We start from the raw sequence: 15,843 nt of genomic DNA on the forward strand, positions 1-15,843 counted from the left end.
AGATATCGCTCGCGTAGATATTCTTGTTCAAGCTCCGTGAGGTTTTAGAGGTGATGAAACATGGTTCGAAAAAAGAGTCACCGAGAATGTTTCAATCCTGGCACAGAAAATGTCTGTTATTCACTAGCTATTGACCCAATTCGAACCAACTTGATTGATAATCCTCCATGAATGAACAAGACCGTAAAAAGAAGAACCCGCTAGACATGCGCGGCACCTTTAAGACGGTTAAGATTCCCACGGGCGGCCAATAATGGACCGCCATGAAGGTATCCCCATAACGGCACCAGCCTCAAACTTGGGGGCCAATGATTGATTTCAAAGCAAACCCTCCCAACAAAGTGTTGATGGCCTCATAGTTTGATTTCAAAGCAAGATGAACATTCCTGTTGGCAGTCGACGATGCAGTTTTTGCAGTGGTCGCGAAAGGCATAAAGGGAGCGTGGTGGCGCATCGTTGTCGTTTTCATCTTCAAAACAATTGAGTCACTCTCGAGAAATCGTTCAAAAAAAGCCAAAACACTTCAAAATGGCATCCTACCTAATCACCGGCACGTCGCGAGGAATTGGCCTCACCTTGACGAGGATACTAGCTTCCAAGCCTGTCTCGGAGGTGTCCACGGTCTTTGCTGCTGCGCGCACCGAGACAGACGAGCTCAAGCAATTGGCTGCGAGGTCGAACGGGCGTGTACAGATCGTCAGTATCGATGTGACGTCTAAAGAAAGCACTACGAAGGCGGCAAGTGAGGTTGAACAGGCTCTCGGGGACAAGGGGCTAGATGTGTTGATTAACAATGTCGGCATTATGAACTATACCCCGGAGGGTATTGAGCATATGTACGTTTGCTTCCTTCTGCTTTCAAACTATTGGCTATATACTCATATGATATGTAAAAGGGATGATCTGGACTCGACATTTACGACGAACGTGACAAGCACACACCTCGTCACCAGTGCATTTCTACCTCTTTTGCAGGAAGGAAACCTGAAGAAAGTCATCAATATGTGAGTGCGCCCCGAAAGCAGCTCTCAGGTCGGTCCCTTTCTAACACATAACAGATCCACAAGCCTCGGCTCCATCGCCATGTCCCCGACATACAGCCTCTTCCCGGTCCCCGCGTACAAAGTGTCCAAAGCGGCGCAGAACATGCTCACAGTGCAATATGCCCAGTCATTCGCGGATCAAGGCTTTACATTCGTGACTGTCTCTCCGGGTGTAAGTCCCTATCAGCCGATGTTGACTGAAACAAGCTAATAAGTGTCCAGTGGGTGAAGACTGACCTCGGTGGATCTGGTGCCGATCTGACGACCGATCAGAGCGCCAATGGCATTCTGGAAATCCTGGCCCGTGTGACGAAAGAGGATAATGGCAAGTTCTTTAACATTAGGGTGGATGGTTGGGAGAAGGCCGAAGGATTGAACCGGTACGACGGGGCCGAGGCGCCTTGGTAGACTAGGGATAAATCTGATACGTTGAACTTCATGAATTTACCTTGTTGACACTAAAGCGAAAACATCCCCTGCATTAACTAGATCAGGTGTTACTTCAACGGCGAACGTAATAAGTTCGGAATGCGACAGCAGGCCGTAGTTGATCGGGGAAAGGACTCATAAGGAAAACTATACACAAGATATGAGTATTAGACTACGTATTAGCTGAATAACTTTATTTATGTGCTCTCTTCAGGCTAAGACGATATCGCTATCACCGAACAAAGCCGCAGCTTAAGTCAATTTTATGGCCGAGCAGCACCGACCAGCGAACAACGCCGAGCGCCGAACAGGGCCGAAGCTCTAAACATCCGAACAATGCCGCACTACTCGGTCATACTCGGTGCTCACCATGAAACAGATCCATCAATTATCGTAGAATCTGCAGTTTGAGTCAAACCTGAGCTCTTGTGTTCTATTCGAAATGTTCGAACTAATTCCGTACAGTCGGAAAAGCATTCATTTTGTGCCATAAACCAAGGACTTCTAGATTGTTTTGCATTAACTCAGAAACACTCGACCAAGGGGATGACAGCCGTCCAATACTAAGATTTCGATGAGAACCACGAGTACAGAGTAGGTACTGTGGGGTAATATGCCGGTCAGCACGAGGTCAGACCGTTAAACTCGTCGCGCGGTCTTGTTCGGTCGATCCGCGCCATCGCCGAGTAAAGCCATCTATGTCCTCTGCGCAGGCCAAGTCCGAACAGCGCCGAACGAGTCAGGAAGACACATTCTGCATCGTTTCTCCGTTTTGTGAGATTCTGTTTCGATATTCGATTTTGGATTACAGGTGCACCGATAATTTCTGCTTTCATATCCCTTCCTTTCCTTCTCTTCCCCTTGTTTCTACTAGGCTGTTATGGCTACAGCTGATTCAATCACTGTCAATCAAGGCCTCGCTCACCTGTGGAGCCCGACTATCTTCAATGATTAGCCCTTGTGCCTGCTTTAGCCCACTCACGCGAGAATATAGATACCAAAGGTTTCTAAAAATGACCAAGAAAGCTTTCAATGAGAAACGATTCATCGGGCATGAGTATCTAGAGGTCAAAGGCAGGGTCGATGTACTCGATGTACAGGTCCGGCAGAATTGACCTGCTACATACATTTTAGGGTAGGAAATAATGTTCTGGGAGATCGTTTGCTACTCAATTATACGCCGTGGAATTACGTAGATCTCAAATAAAGCCTTGTATTGGAAAGTACGATATGAAACTCCGAAGATCCACCCGTGTCTCTGCAAGCATATTGCCGATGCGACCGCAAAGCAGTCATACCCCGCCCCGTGAAAGGTCTTGGAGGGACTAAGCAATCAGATAGGCCGGCTGGAGGCTCGGTGGCCCCTGCGAAGTTGTACCAATACCAGAGGCCGGTCTGGTCGTCGTGTATGTACAACGATTCGAGGTTTCTCAGCGAGTCGCGAGCAGGACGGGAGGGTGCGTCGCTGACCTAGTCATTCGGAATATCATGGATGGTGAGATGACGGATCGTGTATCGTGTTGTCTCTTGTATATAGCTTCAACGAAACGTCTTAGCTTGGGTCCTGCAACAGACGGCCAGGTAGATAGACGCGGCGTTGCGATGTGGTTGAACAAGCGACATGTCTGGCTAAACGAGGCGAGGGCGGGCGAGCCGTCTAGTTGGTCAGTGATGGCGAGTATGAGTTCTTGTGGAAGTGTTGTGAGATTGGGTCCTTCCACCTTGACTGGTGACTCGCAGGGCGCTTTATCGTAGCCATCCATCGGAGAAGATTCTTGCATTCTTTGGTCCTGAGGCCAGGAATATAGGCAGCAGGGCATTCAGGCAACAACCGAAGGCTCGGTTGCTTTTGTCTCTGTCGCCTCCCCAATTCATAACACACACCAGAGATTAGTTGTCAAGGGTGTGCAGTGTGTTTACTACTTTACATCCACTGGATACTTCTCTTTGGCTAGGTTGCACGTCAGTACTCAATAGTTACATTTCACGCTGTGCGGCGGATGAATATCCGGCAACGGGTCCCGTGTCCCCAAAATACCCAAATAGCAGGGGTATCGTAAACGCTGAAGGAAACAGTTTGTTTTCGGTCAATTGTAACTATTCCAAGTGTTTATGTTTTCTGCTTTTAAACACCGTATTATTCATCATACTTTTTACTGAGGAATGAAGGATATTAACAAAATCACAGTTGAAACAGGTCGATGTGGGGAGTTAGCAAGATACTTTAAACAATTTTGTATCAGAGGTAAGACCTCTGTCGGCATTGAATAAACGAAGAAGCCAGTATCTTATATCAAGACGATTTGCCTGCTCATTAGGTGGTTATTGGCTATCATGCCCCTTGTACTGCCTCCGCAGTCATATCGAGCATCAAGAAGAGATTCGCATATCTCAATCGCCAGTCACCGAAACCCTTCACAGTTGCCAGATTAGGGCAGGGTGTGGATGCTCGATATTTGGTCTACCTGAGTGAATCATCCTTCTCACATCAAAAATCGCTGAATACATTCCTGTATCTACACAACAGTCTCATCACAATAACTCATACATACATTTCCATCGTAAATCATTTCAAAAACTCGCTCATCTTCTCCCTCGCCTGATCAGCTTGTCCCTGTACATCCAAGTCCCATAACCACCGCAAGCGCTTTTGGAATGTCTCCTTCAGCTTTGCCTCGTCATCATCCACACCGTCCAAACACAAACAGAGAAGATAAGCATTCTCCTTGCTGCTCGTAACCACCCGTTGACTGCGCGGTCGTCGGACATCATCGTATGCCTTAAACACGGCCTCCACGTCCTGTACACTCGTGACACGAGGATCGCTGAGAAGTTCTGCCAGGACGTGCGCATCCTCAATGGCCTGACCGGCACCCGCGCCCTGATGCGGCGTCGATGCATGAGCGGCGTCTCCGAGAATTGCAACCCGGGACTTGCAATACGTCGAGATATGCGGATGCTCGAAGATCGCCCATTGCGATGGGTCGGGCATGTACTGGATATCGATTAGTTGGTGCTAGCAAAGTCACGACAGATCTTGAAAAGCGACTCACCTCGACCAGCGACTGCACATATCGCCCCATATGGCTGGCATCCCGTCGCATATCCTCCTTACTGGCCGGTCGCACCCAGCTCTCGTGGTCCCAGGTATCGGTCAAGATGTAGAACCCGACATTCACCTTCTTGGCCCGCATGATGGGATACGAGATCCCGTATGCGCCCTTCCCAACATACATGGTTGAGACGCGGGCGCGCTGGTCCCCAACCGCCTTGACCATATCCTCCATGTCCAGCACGGCGCGATACGCATACATGCCACTAAACCGAGGCTTCTGCGCCTCGTCGGGGACAATCGCCTCCTTAACCTTGGACTTGATGCCATCGCACCCGACCACAACGTCAGCCCGAACCTCCGTCCCGTCATCGAACCGCAAATCAACGCCCTCCGGCCCCTCCGTCAGACTCTCCAACCGCTTCCCGAAATGCACGATATGCGGCGGAATCAAGTTCACCAGGGCCTCGAGGAAGTCCGCGCGACGGAGCGTCGTCTGGCCCGAGGGGAGGGCCTTCAGGTCCATGAGCGTGTCGCCTTCATGCTCGCCGCTGGCCCAGACGATTTCGAACCAGGTCTGTCGGAAAGCCTCATAACCGGGACTGTCGGCGTGGGTGGTGACCAGGGAGTCGTAGATGGCGCGGATCTGAGGATCGATCAGGGGCATTGCGCGATGCGCCGCGGGGCCGATGGACAATCCCAGGCCGATCTCCACGAAGGCGGGCGCAGCCTCGTAGATCTGCACGGGCACATTGCGTCGCAGAAGTCCCACGGCCAGACTGAGGCCGCCGATTCCCCCGCCCACGATGGTGACGGTGAAGTTCTTGGATGGTGCCGTGCTGCCCATGCTGGTGATGATATCTTGGCATGCACGGGATTATTTTTTGATTATTATTTTCTTTTTCCCTGCGTTAGATAATGCAGAATCGGATCGATTTTCCTGGTCTGCGCCCGTGGCAAGGGTTGAGTGTGTGCGTGTCACGGTGGAGATTGACACTCGTTCCAGCTCCCCCTCTCGGGCTGGGGATTTAAAGGGCGTTTGAATGCGTTCAATGCAGACGGATTACACGGCATCTGACCACGGACTAATAAAAAGGTGTGGTATGATGTTGGCCACTCAGAATAGGCTTCGCAAGGTGGAGGTATGTAGTACCATCCATGGATCCTGCAGCAGCACCCCTCCTGAACGAATGAATAACTTTCACAATTCTCTTCTCCAACAGCGCAGAGACAGAGATAGGCTTGTCAGACGCAGATCCGCAGGTTATGTAATACCACCCCCCCTAAACTGGAGGCTAAAAGCGCTATACTTTAGCGCGGACTGTGCTGCGCTGTCCTGCGGAGTCCTCCTATTGACCCTCCCCGTCTGTCGAGCGATATCCGCGACTCGGCCGCGACGTGATCCACTTCGTCCAGTCCTTGAATAACTCCGTATGAATTACGGAGTAAATTATTAATTAGCACTTTAATCTGCCTCTGACCAGACGGAAAGCCTGGAACAACAGGTCCAGATGGCAAAGGGCACGAGGAAACATCCGCAGGAACTCCATCACGCCGCCCACCTGCGACGCAGTAGCCCTAATTGCATCGACCAATCTGCGGTCCTTCAGAACGTTGGCCTCGTTCGTGTCTGACGGGTTTCTCCACCCCGACCAAAAGAAAAAAAAAATTGAAAAGAATAAGAAAAAGGGGCGAGGAAATACCGACTACCGAGGTTTGTGGACAAGGGTGTTCACTTGCTAAGCTCTGCCACATTCGCTTGTGTGTTCTTAGCGAGACACTTGCCAGGGAGCCAGAGCAAGCCAGAGCAAGCCAGAGCAAGCCAGAGCAAGCCAAGGCAATCTAAGGAAACTTAGCCCCCAAGGGTAGTGGAGCCCCGGGCTCTTAGTCGGAGTTGAAGGACTGGAATGGCCCGCGGGAGAGCATCCGGGCCGTGCAGTCTCGGATCGATTACAATCATAAAAGATCATGCTATGGAGATCCACTGGGCGAACCCGACTGGGTTGCTTGCTCCGAAGTTGTTCAGCTCACTCTGTTGGTTTTACGTAGTACTCCGTACTCCGATAATAGTACACCGTACACAGTAGTATTCCGTACGGTGTAGTAGTTGGTGGATTCTCGACAGGGATGCTTCTCCTGAATAGATTAACTATTCGCCAATGTTGCAATTTGTGAGATTTTTTTCTTCTATTCCTTTTCCCATTAGCTATTCTGAATAGATTAAGTTTCGAAAGGATCGAATTATTACTTTTCGCTCGCCCTTCCCTTCTGGAAGATATTATTTGGTCGCCTGTCGCCTGTCGTCTATCGCCACGCCGTCCCAGTCCCTCCATTGGCTCATCTATAGATCCCTCCTGCGGAATTTCCGATTCCTCGCCATGCCGGAATAGTCGAACGCAAGCCTTGGCTTTGGCTGTCCTTTGTGGCTTACTGCCATCTACCTTCTATAGATCTTCGATTTCTCGAGATGGAACATCTCGACCGATCTTCTAACCCGACCGTCCGTCTTTGTCGATAACCTCACAATCAACGCCTCATGGCGTCCTCGCCGTCGCCGAACGAGGATGTCTCTCGTGCCTCGGTGGTTACGATTCCTACGATCGTTACGACCGTCCTCGCCCTTGTCCTGACCCTTCTACGACTCTATGTGCGGCGATATATGATTCGGTTGCTGGACTGGGATGATCTGTTCAATGTGCTTGCGATGGTGAGTTCATCCTGTGCCAGAGAACGGGAATTTCGTGAATATTTCGAGATGGGGAGGGTCTAACTTGAGTGTTTGGGACAGCTCACCGTGCTGGTCGTCATGGGTCTGGTGATTGCGGCAACGCATTACGGACTCGGTCGACATGTCGAATTCGTGGATCCTGCTCACTCCGCGTACAGCGTGAAGATGTTGCGGGTGGCCGAGTTCCTGCTTATCTTCTCGACGATCTTTGTGAAGATCTCGATCAGTCTGTTCTTGAAGAGACTTTTGTAAGTCAATTCTATCGTTTCTTGCTTATGAGATTCTGGAAAACAACTAATGTCTGTGACTAAAGTCTAACGAGCAAGAAGTGGAAGTTCTTCTTTTGGTTTTTCATTGCATTCAACACCATCACGAGTATTCTCGACGCCGCTGTCATCTTCCCGCAATGCACCCCCGTCGAGTATAACTGGAACAAGTCGATTAAGGGAACGTGTTGGTCAAACGAGGCGATCGATGCGGTGGGGATTGCGCAGGGGAGTAAGTTTCTCCTCATTTGGGGGCTATTCGATATGATAGTGAGAGGCCAGAACTGACGAGTCCAGCAATCGCCGCCGCCACCGACTTTGTCCTATCGATTCTCCCCATCCTGTTCCTGTGGAACGTGAAACTTCCCAAGCGAGTAAAGGTGGGAATCTGCGGGATAATGGCCCTGGGATTTGCGTGAGTCATCCCATATTCAATCATCAGATCCATATTTCTGCATCTATCGAACGATTACTGACAAAACACAGGAGTGGGGGGTTCGCTATTGCTCGAACGGCCTTGGTGCCTGACTTGACGATGACTACGGATCCGACCTGTGAGTACTCCGTAATATTTCCTCAGTTTCTTTCCCTCGGAACCGTTGGATCTCCGACTGGTAGGGGAGGTGATAGACTAACTTGGATCTAGGGGACCTGGTTGAGCTGTTCATGTGGGCCAAGTAAGTATTTCCGCTCCACCCATCATACCATTTGCGATTCCACTTTTTTGGCAGAAGAAAACTCTCCGACCCAGATGCTAATTCGTATTCTCCAGTTTGGAGGCTACTTTCGGAGTGATTGCGGCGGCCGCTCCGTCGGTCCGTCCCCTCATCGGTCATAACGCAATGACCACCGAGTCGTACACACGGTCCAAATCGCACACGTTGCCACTGCGCAGTCTAGCAACGGGCCACCATTCGCGACGGGAGTGGGGACAAACCGTTCTTGAAGACGAGCCGGGCGATCGCATCTCCAACGACGGGGATAGCCAGTCGAATCTCTGGCACAGTGACCAGGGGATTGTGAAGACCATGTCCATCGAGGTGGTGACGAGCCAGCGCCCGCCCGACTCGGAGATGCAAATACAAGTGCATAGGGGACCGGGCGAGCGCAGCTCGAACGAGCGAATTGGAGAGCCATAGAGTCCTTAGAATAGACACTATCGTTAATACTAGACAGAGGGGAGGAGTTAGGGCTAAAAGTCTACGGTAGGATTCCGAACTGGGTAGGCTACATAATTTCAAATGATACTGTACATAGGATAAAAGTTAATATAAACGGGCAGTTCTGGTCACAACTAACAGACTTTGAAACATGCAGCTTCACCCACTTGGTCAAAGTCTGTTAAATGCGGACTCCGGAGATGACCGCATCTCGTCGTCCCCGGGGGGGAATTGGATCCGCAAAGGAACACATCCCTGTCAGGACTCAGGCCAGACTCTGCGCTCCGTAGTTGATGTCACGCTTCGGCAAGGCCCTCGGAAATATAAGTCGGCCATTAATAACAGCTCGATATTAAACCTTGCGCTAAGACCAGCAAGCAAATTGGCCACCGTCGCTAAGCAATCTAGTCCGCGCCGCTAAAAGGCCCTAACAGCGGACCGGGCCCCTTGGCAATCCGATGGCTGATGCTGCCCAGTGGGACCCTCCGAGACGCTGTCTCTGTGTGGCAGTTTCATTTGCTCGTGCGTCTCGCGGATGCAGAGCCGGTCGATGCAACATCGACTGCGTTAGTTTCGACTCTGGAGACTAGCAACTTGAAGTGAGGACCATTTGACTTTTTTCTCAGTTCTTGGCCGGAGCACCCTCCTCTTTGGTCTTCCCTGTTGGTTTCTCGCCTCGAGGGGGTGTTGCAATTTGCTCAGCTCGTATAAAATATCACCGTAGCCTTATAGCGCTCATTAGACCCCGACCCAACAGACACATGGCTGCAGGGTTCCTGTCTCTTCTTTCTATAAACGAATCCTTCTGCTGCATTGTTGCCTTGTGAACCTCTTTGTTTAACTTTGCTTTGTTTTTCTCTGCCACGTTCCCCTTGCATTAGTGGTCCCGTTCTCGTGGTACCTGACAGCCATGTCTGGCGAACCGGTGGAAAAGGTCCCCTCGATGGACGTGCGAGCGGCCAGCTCGAGCGATGGATCTGAGCATTCCAAGAAGAATGACAATGGCATTGTGCTGGTTCCCCAGCCTAGCGATGATCCAGAAGATCCCCTCGTGCGTTCACCTGCCTCGTCCTGTCCCATTGCTCTGACCGTGCGTGAATCTGACTGATCGACTGCAGAACTGGTCCACTAAAAGGAAGCTGATCATCTTCGCATCCATCTGCTTGGCGGGCTTTGCTGCCCAGATGTCCCCCAATTCCAATCAACTCACTTTCGTGTACCAAGTCCCGGCCTACCACAAAACCCAACTTGACCTGCTGAACTCGGTGGCGGCCGGTCTGGCCGGATGGGTAGCCGGACCCTTCTTCATCATCCCCTTTGTGGCCGTCATCGGTCGCAGCGCCGTCGTGCTATGGAGTCTGGTGGGCATCTTCGCCTGCCAGATCTGGGCCGCCGAGATGACCGGCCCGAACGACTATATCTCGTTTACCATCTCGCGACTGTTCGCCGGTCTGTTCGGTGGTATCCCCGCGATCCTGGGTAGTGGGTATATCATGGACATGTTCTTCCTGCATCAGCGTGGCAAGGCATTTGCCATCTTTGAAGTGTTGATCATCTTCGCCGTCGTGGGTGGCGGTACGCTGGGTGGCTTCATTGCTGAGCACAAGCCCTGGAACTATGTCTTTTGGTGGACCCTGGGGCCTGTCGGGGGTGCTATCCTGGCTGTGTTCTTCTTTGTCGAGGACACGACGTTCTCGCGTGATGCGAGCACGCCGGGTCGTCCGCCCTTGCCTAAGGGCTGGTTGGCCAACCGTATCGCCACTTTCTTCCCTGGTGTCAAGACGACGCCGTCGAACAAGGGCTCTGAATTCGTACGTACCTCCACATCCCCCCCCCCATACAACCCACATATCCAGACATTATACTAACCTCATCCAGGTCCGCCGCGCCATCATCCCCCTCCAAGTCACCTTCTCCCCCATCACCCTCCTCACGGGAACCTACATCTTCATCGCCCTCGGCCTTCCCATCATGCAAGCGTCCACGCTCGCCACCTTCCTCGAACCCCCCGTCGAAGCCGGCGGCTACGGGTTCTCTTCCCTCCAAATGGCCTTCTTCACCATGACCGCCTGGGTCGGGATCATCGGCGCACAAGTCTTCGGCTTCTTCTTCAATGACAAGATCCCGCTCTGGTTGGCCCGTCGTCGCGGCGGAACCTGGCACACAGAATACCGTCTCGCCAACACGCTTCTCCCCAGCATAATCCTCCCCATCGGACTCGGCATCTACGGCGCCGCGCTGGAATACCATCTTCACTTCATGGTGTTAGCGCTGGGATCGTTCCTGATCTGGTTCGGGGCATTGCTTGCCCTCCCAGTGTGTTATAACTATATCATCGAGTGTTTCCTGCATAACCCCGTCGAGGCATCTGTGTCGTTGAATGCGTACCGGGTTAGCTTTGGACTCATGTCGGTGTTTATTGTGACGCAGTGGCAGGATGCTGTTGGCGTTGGTTGGATGTGGGGTATGGGTGCTTTCTTGATTGTGTTTGTTGATATTATTATGGCGGGGATCGTGTTGAAGGGACATTTGGTTAGGCAGTGGACGAAGGGACTGAGTGAGGAGATTGGGGTTACGGAGGATGGGGCTATGATTAGTTCGAGGGCGGCGGGTGTTTGATCTTCCTTTGTTTGGTTTTAAGCTTTAAAAGTGTAGTATACAGGTTTTAATTGAGAGGTTTGTGTACATAGATTAGTGAGGTTCGTCGTGTTGAGTGTCTTAGATTCTCTTATGGTTGGTTTATTTGACACTTCAACGAAGGCATCTAGCTGGTTAAGCTACTGTACATGCACCAGACACTGTAGAAGTCTTATAAACGGCGTTAAGTGTTCATCTCTCAAACTATGGACAAGCTACTTTGGTCTGCCGTAGTAGATGTGTATGTACTGACCAGCACGTTTTCAGGTAGCCTCAAATACCTAGCACTGTCTCAGGGCTTCGGCTTGGCGATGATACCAATGTCTTGACACATGATTGATGTTCCAAGCTTCAATGAATGAGGACCCTGTGGTTTGCGCGGCGGCTGCAAGTGATGCCCTGATCATTGGACATAGAACGGGTCGCGCTATGTGTCTATTGCTTGACGAGTCATAGGACTACACCCCGGAACTAGACCTACCAACTAGAAATATCTACTTCGCTCCTGGGTTGGCGTATCCACCGAGTACGGCGGTGGAAGATCATTACTGAACTCATGTGGATCCCTCACAACGGCAGGCTGAACCTGCTGAATCGACGCCTCCAAGTCGCCAGAACTTTCCTGCTGTCCTTGCTGCTGCTGCTTCTCCTTCCTTTTCGTCGCACACTTACTCGCACAGCACCAAGCCAAACCACAACAGGTAACGCCCACAATCACCGGAATGAGCACAATCACCGCTGTCGGGATCCCATGGTTCCGCGGCGAGCTGCCCTTGTCATCGTCGCGATCCCCGTACACATCCTCGAATGAGGGCGGGGTCCAACGCGTCGAAGATCTCTCGTCGTCGTCATTATTGAGCAAGTCATCGAGGCCCTCGCCGAGGGAGGAGGTAGACGAGGATGGAGACGCGGTATCTTCACTGCAGAATGAAGCTTCGCGGGGCGAGTTCAGGGTGCTGTACACTTCCACTAGGTTAGATGCACATTTGGTAGAGCTGGTAGTCGTGATGGTCAGGGACTCTGCGGTGGCGATGTCGGAGAAGTTTATGCTAGTTTAGCCATGTTAGTATAATATTCGTCTCAGATTCGTAGAGAGGTACATGTATGTACATGGGTAGTAGGTACTCACGCCTCAAACTCCCCCGAAAGATCAAGCACCCCCGCATCCTGAAGCGTCGAGTCTATCGACATAGGCGATCTCGCTCGGATGGTAATTGGCGCATCTGTCTGCACCATCTGACCGAGGTTCACTCTATTTAAGAAAGAAAAACACCGTATCAGCAAAATCCCCGCACAGCATCTCGAGAAGAAACGATAACAAACATACCGACCAATATACCCATCAAACCAAAGTCCACCATACGCCTCCTCAAGCCCATCCAGAAAGACCCCTTGAAGATCCGTGCAATTTGCCAGGACCTCCATCCCATTCGGTTCGGGGGCATTCAGAGCACCGACTCGGGCGAGGTTCGGTGTTTCGAGGACGCTTACATGACCCCGGATACTCATCCACCCTACTTCGCGGAACGAGGGTAGGTGGATTTCCAACGGCTCGGATTGAGTCCCTTCGCTGATCCTCCAGCTAGGGTCCGTCGCGATGATTAGGGCCGTGGCTTTTCTGAGGGAGGGAAGGGAGACACTATATGAATCAATCAGCGAGCGGACGACTAAACACACGCACGGCAGGAAGGCGTCAGTCGTACTTCGTCCACAACCCCGCCATCTCCAAAGAACCCCCAACACTCTCCAACTTGGCCAAATCAAACCAGCTCTCCTCGTAGGCCTCCTGGATAAAGACCAACTCATCGCGGACGGTCTGCAGGGATCGTAAATCCACCCTTTGCAAGCCCCGGGTCTGGGGCAGGGTGATGCTCGTGATCTCGACGAGACCGGGCATCTCGATTGCGACGAGATCGCTAGCCCCCGTGTTAGTGTCCATGGTAATGGACCCGTTGATACGTGTTACGCCTTTCAGCGCGAATGTGCCGGAGAAGGAGGGGGAGATTGCGACGGAGCCGGTAATGGTTGTGCAGCCATTGTAAGGGATGAGGTCGGAGGGGCTTGAGAGTACGGCGTTGGCAGTGGTGGTGCAGTCGCGAGCATAGATGCCTATTGGTAAGTGTTAGCAATGTGATAAGATGCGAAGTGACGCTTGTGGAAGACATTAAATGACAGAGTCCCATACCAACTGGTAGCACTAGCGCGAAAAGCGCAAGAAAGTTCCTAAGTGAAGTCATCTTTAGTGCATAGAATGAACAAGAGCATTCTGAGCAAGGGTGTCATTCGAGAATCGATAACTATCTGTCTCGTGCTTTTTACCATCCTTGCAAAAGCCCGGGGCAAACAGGCTGTTTATATATACCCTGCCTTCGAACCCCAGTCATTTTCCCTGCCCAACCAAATGAATCATAATACCACCGCCGAGGTCACGCATACTATCGGGCAATCGGGCAACCCAGACGGGGCAGGGCACTCGCTAGCTCCGGTTACTGCTTATCACTGATTGGCGTGAAAATCACGCCGCGCCATGTAGAAAGGGGTAGTTCACTATAAAATACTTACCAAGACCTTGGCAGAGGGGCTGGAAGACAATTATCATGTGTTTGAAGGTCAGGCTATTTTCGAGACGCACTGTATAGTTGGGGGGGTGTTTTGATGGTGTTGTACCTTTATGGGGACAGGTCAGATATGAATTAGGCCATTGATTGTGAGAGTCTAAGCCGACTGTTCATAAAACACTGGTAAGACTGCGCACTGGACTAGAGCCAAAATAGTCTCATAATGATCTAGAGGAACTCTTAGGAATTCAGCAGTGTAATAACTAATAAGTAGATAACGGAAGACAACAGATAAATAATAATTTTTCCGAGAACCATAGAGGGGGGTTTCATATGATAGTATAAGTAAAAATGTATTTATAGATGTTATTAACCAACTTATTGATACTGCATACCTTTGTTCATCCTCTCCCAGTCCCACCCCGCCCATGACGCCTTCCCATCTCCGCCTGTTCTTCACTCAATCATAACCCATCACCCATATTGTACTGTAGGTAGTTAGCTCCCCCCAACAACTTAAAACCGGACCTAACCCAACCTCAAGCTCGAGAGCGAGAGCGAAAGAATCTACCCAATATTCCTCACATTTCCCGCCTTAAACCCATCCACCGACCCACCAGACAACCAAAACAACTGCCAAACACCCTCGACCTCCGTCTCCTTGACATAGAATTTACTTTCCAGCGCGTTCCCGTTCTGGTAGAGAATCCACGCGCCGTACCAGGTGAACTGATCGGTCACGGCGTCGGATGGGGTGTTTGTGCCTGTGAAACCGACTGGCGCGGCGCTGTTGGTGTCTGGGCGGACGTAGAGAAGGGTGTTGGCCGGGAGGGAGGTGCTGGATGCGGAGTGGGCAATCACTTGGCCGTTGGAAGCAGTGACTGTTCGATTGGATTAGGGCTGTTGGATCAGGGGGTTTGAAAATCTGGGGATATGAATTGGTGGATGGAGGGGACTTACAGGTGACGTCCGTGACGACATTGCCGGACCATGCGGAAGGGGAGCCGAAGTATGCGAGGCCTATCCCGAAAGCATACTGTTAGATCGCAACCTCTTGAGAAGGAAAATAGGGTGTGAGGCTCGAGTGAACAGACCATCAGCGTAGAATAGCTTTATCGCACGGGTAGTGGCGCCGTGGTTGTACAGACTGAAGCTACCGGAAGGGTCTCGCTTGACGACATCGCCAATGGGATGGAGAGTGCTGGCGGTGGCGGTAGCCAGGAGAGAAAGGGTGGAGATGAACGAGGTGAACTTCATGATGGGTGGTGACCTTCTGCGTAGGTGGATGCAGAGGCGTGGATTGACAGATCTGCAAATTACGGAGCATAGGCCATGTCTGGACTTTAAATGTTGCCTCTCCTGTGGGGTCTAACCCACTCTCTATGAAGAATCACTCGGTATTTATCTAAGGTTACATTGCTTTCAAGCTGCGGACTGGGGCCAACAGATTAGACACGGATTATATGATAAGATGGTAAGCCAAGACGTCAGGATGTGTCTCGTGAGGGACTGGCATTGGTAGGAAAGGGGCCATCTACTTGGCAATAACGGCAGACCGGTCTGCACCCAGTAGTGCAGAGCTAGAGTTAGCGAAGGAGAGGTCGGCAGTTTCCGACGAGGGGTATAAGCAATGAATGTGGCTGAATGGTGTGATTATCAGGATTGTGAATCCTGCAGGCAGCGGTATCAGCCACATTCCAACCAACATTCCAGTCCAGCGGAGATAGGAGTTGGGTATATCGAATGGATGATAGCTAAATGGAGCTTTACGGCTCAGAAATTCAAATTTGACAGCTATTATATCTACAGTGATGTTCCTGGCAAGCTGTTTTGAAGATATTAATATATAGTGATAGCATATCCTGAAGTAGGGCAACGTTAATTCCGCCCGCAAGCCACGGAGACAACCATTCGTCAGGTGGATGCAGCTGTAACAGCCGACATGCGCTAGTCGCTATCCTGAAGACCCG

The 15,843-nt window shown here is 51.2% G+C and overlaps 7 protein-coding genes across 7 annotated transcripts; 3 read left to right on the forward strand and 4 right to left on the reverse strand.

The window, feature by feature from the left end:
- Window positions 1-528: 528 nt before the first annotated feature.
- On the forward strand, window positions 529-1,451 carry LDX57_010312 (SDR family oxidoreductase; the record flags this gene model as incomplete). The annotated part of the gene is made up of 4 exons (XM_046092066.1): window positions 529-836; window positions 897-1,004; window positions 1,059-1,215; window positions 1,266-1,451. 4 exons carry the CDS (start codon window positions 529-531, stop codon window positions 1,449-1,451), a joined length of 759 nt encoding a protein of 252 aa, XP_045948043.1.
- A 2,587-nt stretch (window positions 1,452-4,038) lies between these two features.
- LDX57_010313 (putative salicylate hydroxylase) lies at window positions 4,039-5,371 on the reverse strand (the record flags this gene model as incomplete). The annotated part of the gene is made up of 2 exons (XM_046092067.1): window positions 4,039-4,467; window positions 4,526-5,371. 2 exons carry the CDS (start codon window positions 5,369-5,371, stop codon window positions 4,039-4,041), a joined length of 1,275 nt encoding a protein of 424 aa, XP_045948044.1.
- A 1,689-nt stretch (window positions 5,372-7,060) lies between these two features.
- Window positions 7,061-8,657, forward strand: LDX57_010314 (uncharacterized protein; the record flags this gene model as incomplete). Its single annotated transcript, XM_046092068.1, has 7 exons — window positions 7,061-7,231; window positions 7,313-7,500; window positions 7,566-7,750; window positions 7,816-7,933; window positions 8,005-8,072; window positions 8,165-8,195; window positions 8,291-8,657. The coding sequence occupies 7 exons, from the start codon at window positions 7,061-7,063 to the stop codon at window positions 8,655-8,657; spliced, it is 1,128 nt and encodes a 375-aa protein (XP_045948045.1).
- Window positions 8,658-9,588: 931 nt separating this feature from the next.
- Window positions 9,589-11,297, forward strand: LDX57_010315 (uncharacterized protein; the record flags this gene model as incomplete). Its single annotated transcript, XM_046092069.1, has 3 exons — window positions 9,589-9,729; window positions 9,797-10,489; window positions 10,557-11,297. The coding sequence occupies 3 exons, from the start codon at window positions 9,589-9,591 to the stop codon at window positions 11,295-11,297; spliced, it is 1,575 nt and encodes a 524-aa protein (XP_045948046.1).
- Window positions 11,298-11,799: 502 nt separating this feature from the next.
- Window positions 11,800-12,824, reverse strand: LDX57_010316 (uncharacterized protein; the record flags this gene model as incomplete). Its single annotated transcript, XM_046092070.1, has 3 exons — window positions 11,800-12,364; window positions 12,445-12,567; window positions 12,643-12,824. 3 exons carry the CDS (start codon window positions 12,822-12,824, stop codon window positions 11,800-11,802), a joined length of 870 nt encoding a protein of 289 aa, XP_045948047.1.
- Window positions 12,825-13,008: 184 nt separating this feature from the next.
- On the reverse strand, window positions 13,009-13,552 carry LDX57_010317 (uncharacterized protein; the record flags this gene model as incomplete). The annotated part of the gene is made up of 2 exons (XM_046092071.1): window positions 13,009-13,424; window positions 13,501-13,552. 2 exons carry the CDS (start codon window positions 13,550-13,552, stop codon window positions 13,009-13,011), a joined length of 468 nt encoding a protein of 155 aa, XP_045948048.1.
- An 888-nt stretch (window positions 13,553-14,440) lies between these two features.
- LDX57_010318 (uncharacterized protein) lies at window positions 14,441-15,130 on the reverse strand (the record flags this gene model as incomplete). The annotated part of the gene is made up of 3 exons (XM_046092072.1): window positions 14,441-14,754; window positions 14,834-14,893; window positions 14,968-15,130. 3 exons carry the CDS (start codon window positions 15,128-15,130, stop codon window positions 14,441-14,443), a joined length of 537 nt encoding a protein of 178 aa, XP_045948049.1.
- Window positions 15,131-15,843: the final 713 nt, after the last annotated feature.

This window comes from Aspergillus melleus (assembly GCF_016097325.1).
Source record: "Aspergillus melleus strain CBS 546.65 chromosome Unknown contig6, whole genome shotgun sequence".
In the NCBI taxonomy this organism is placed as follows: Eukaryota; Fungi; Ascomycota; class Eurotiomycetes; order Eurotiales; family Aspergillaceae; genus Aspergillus; species Aspergillus melleus.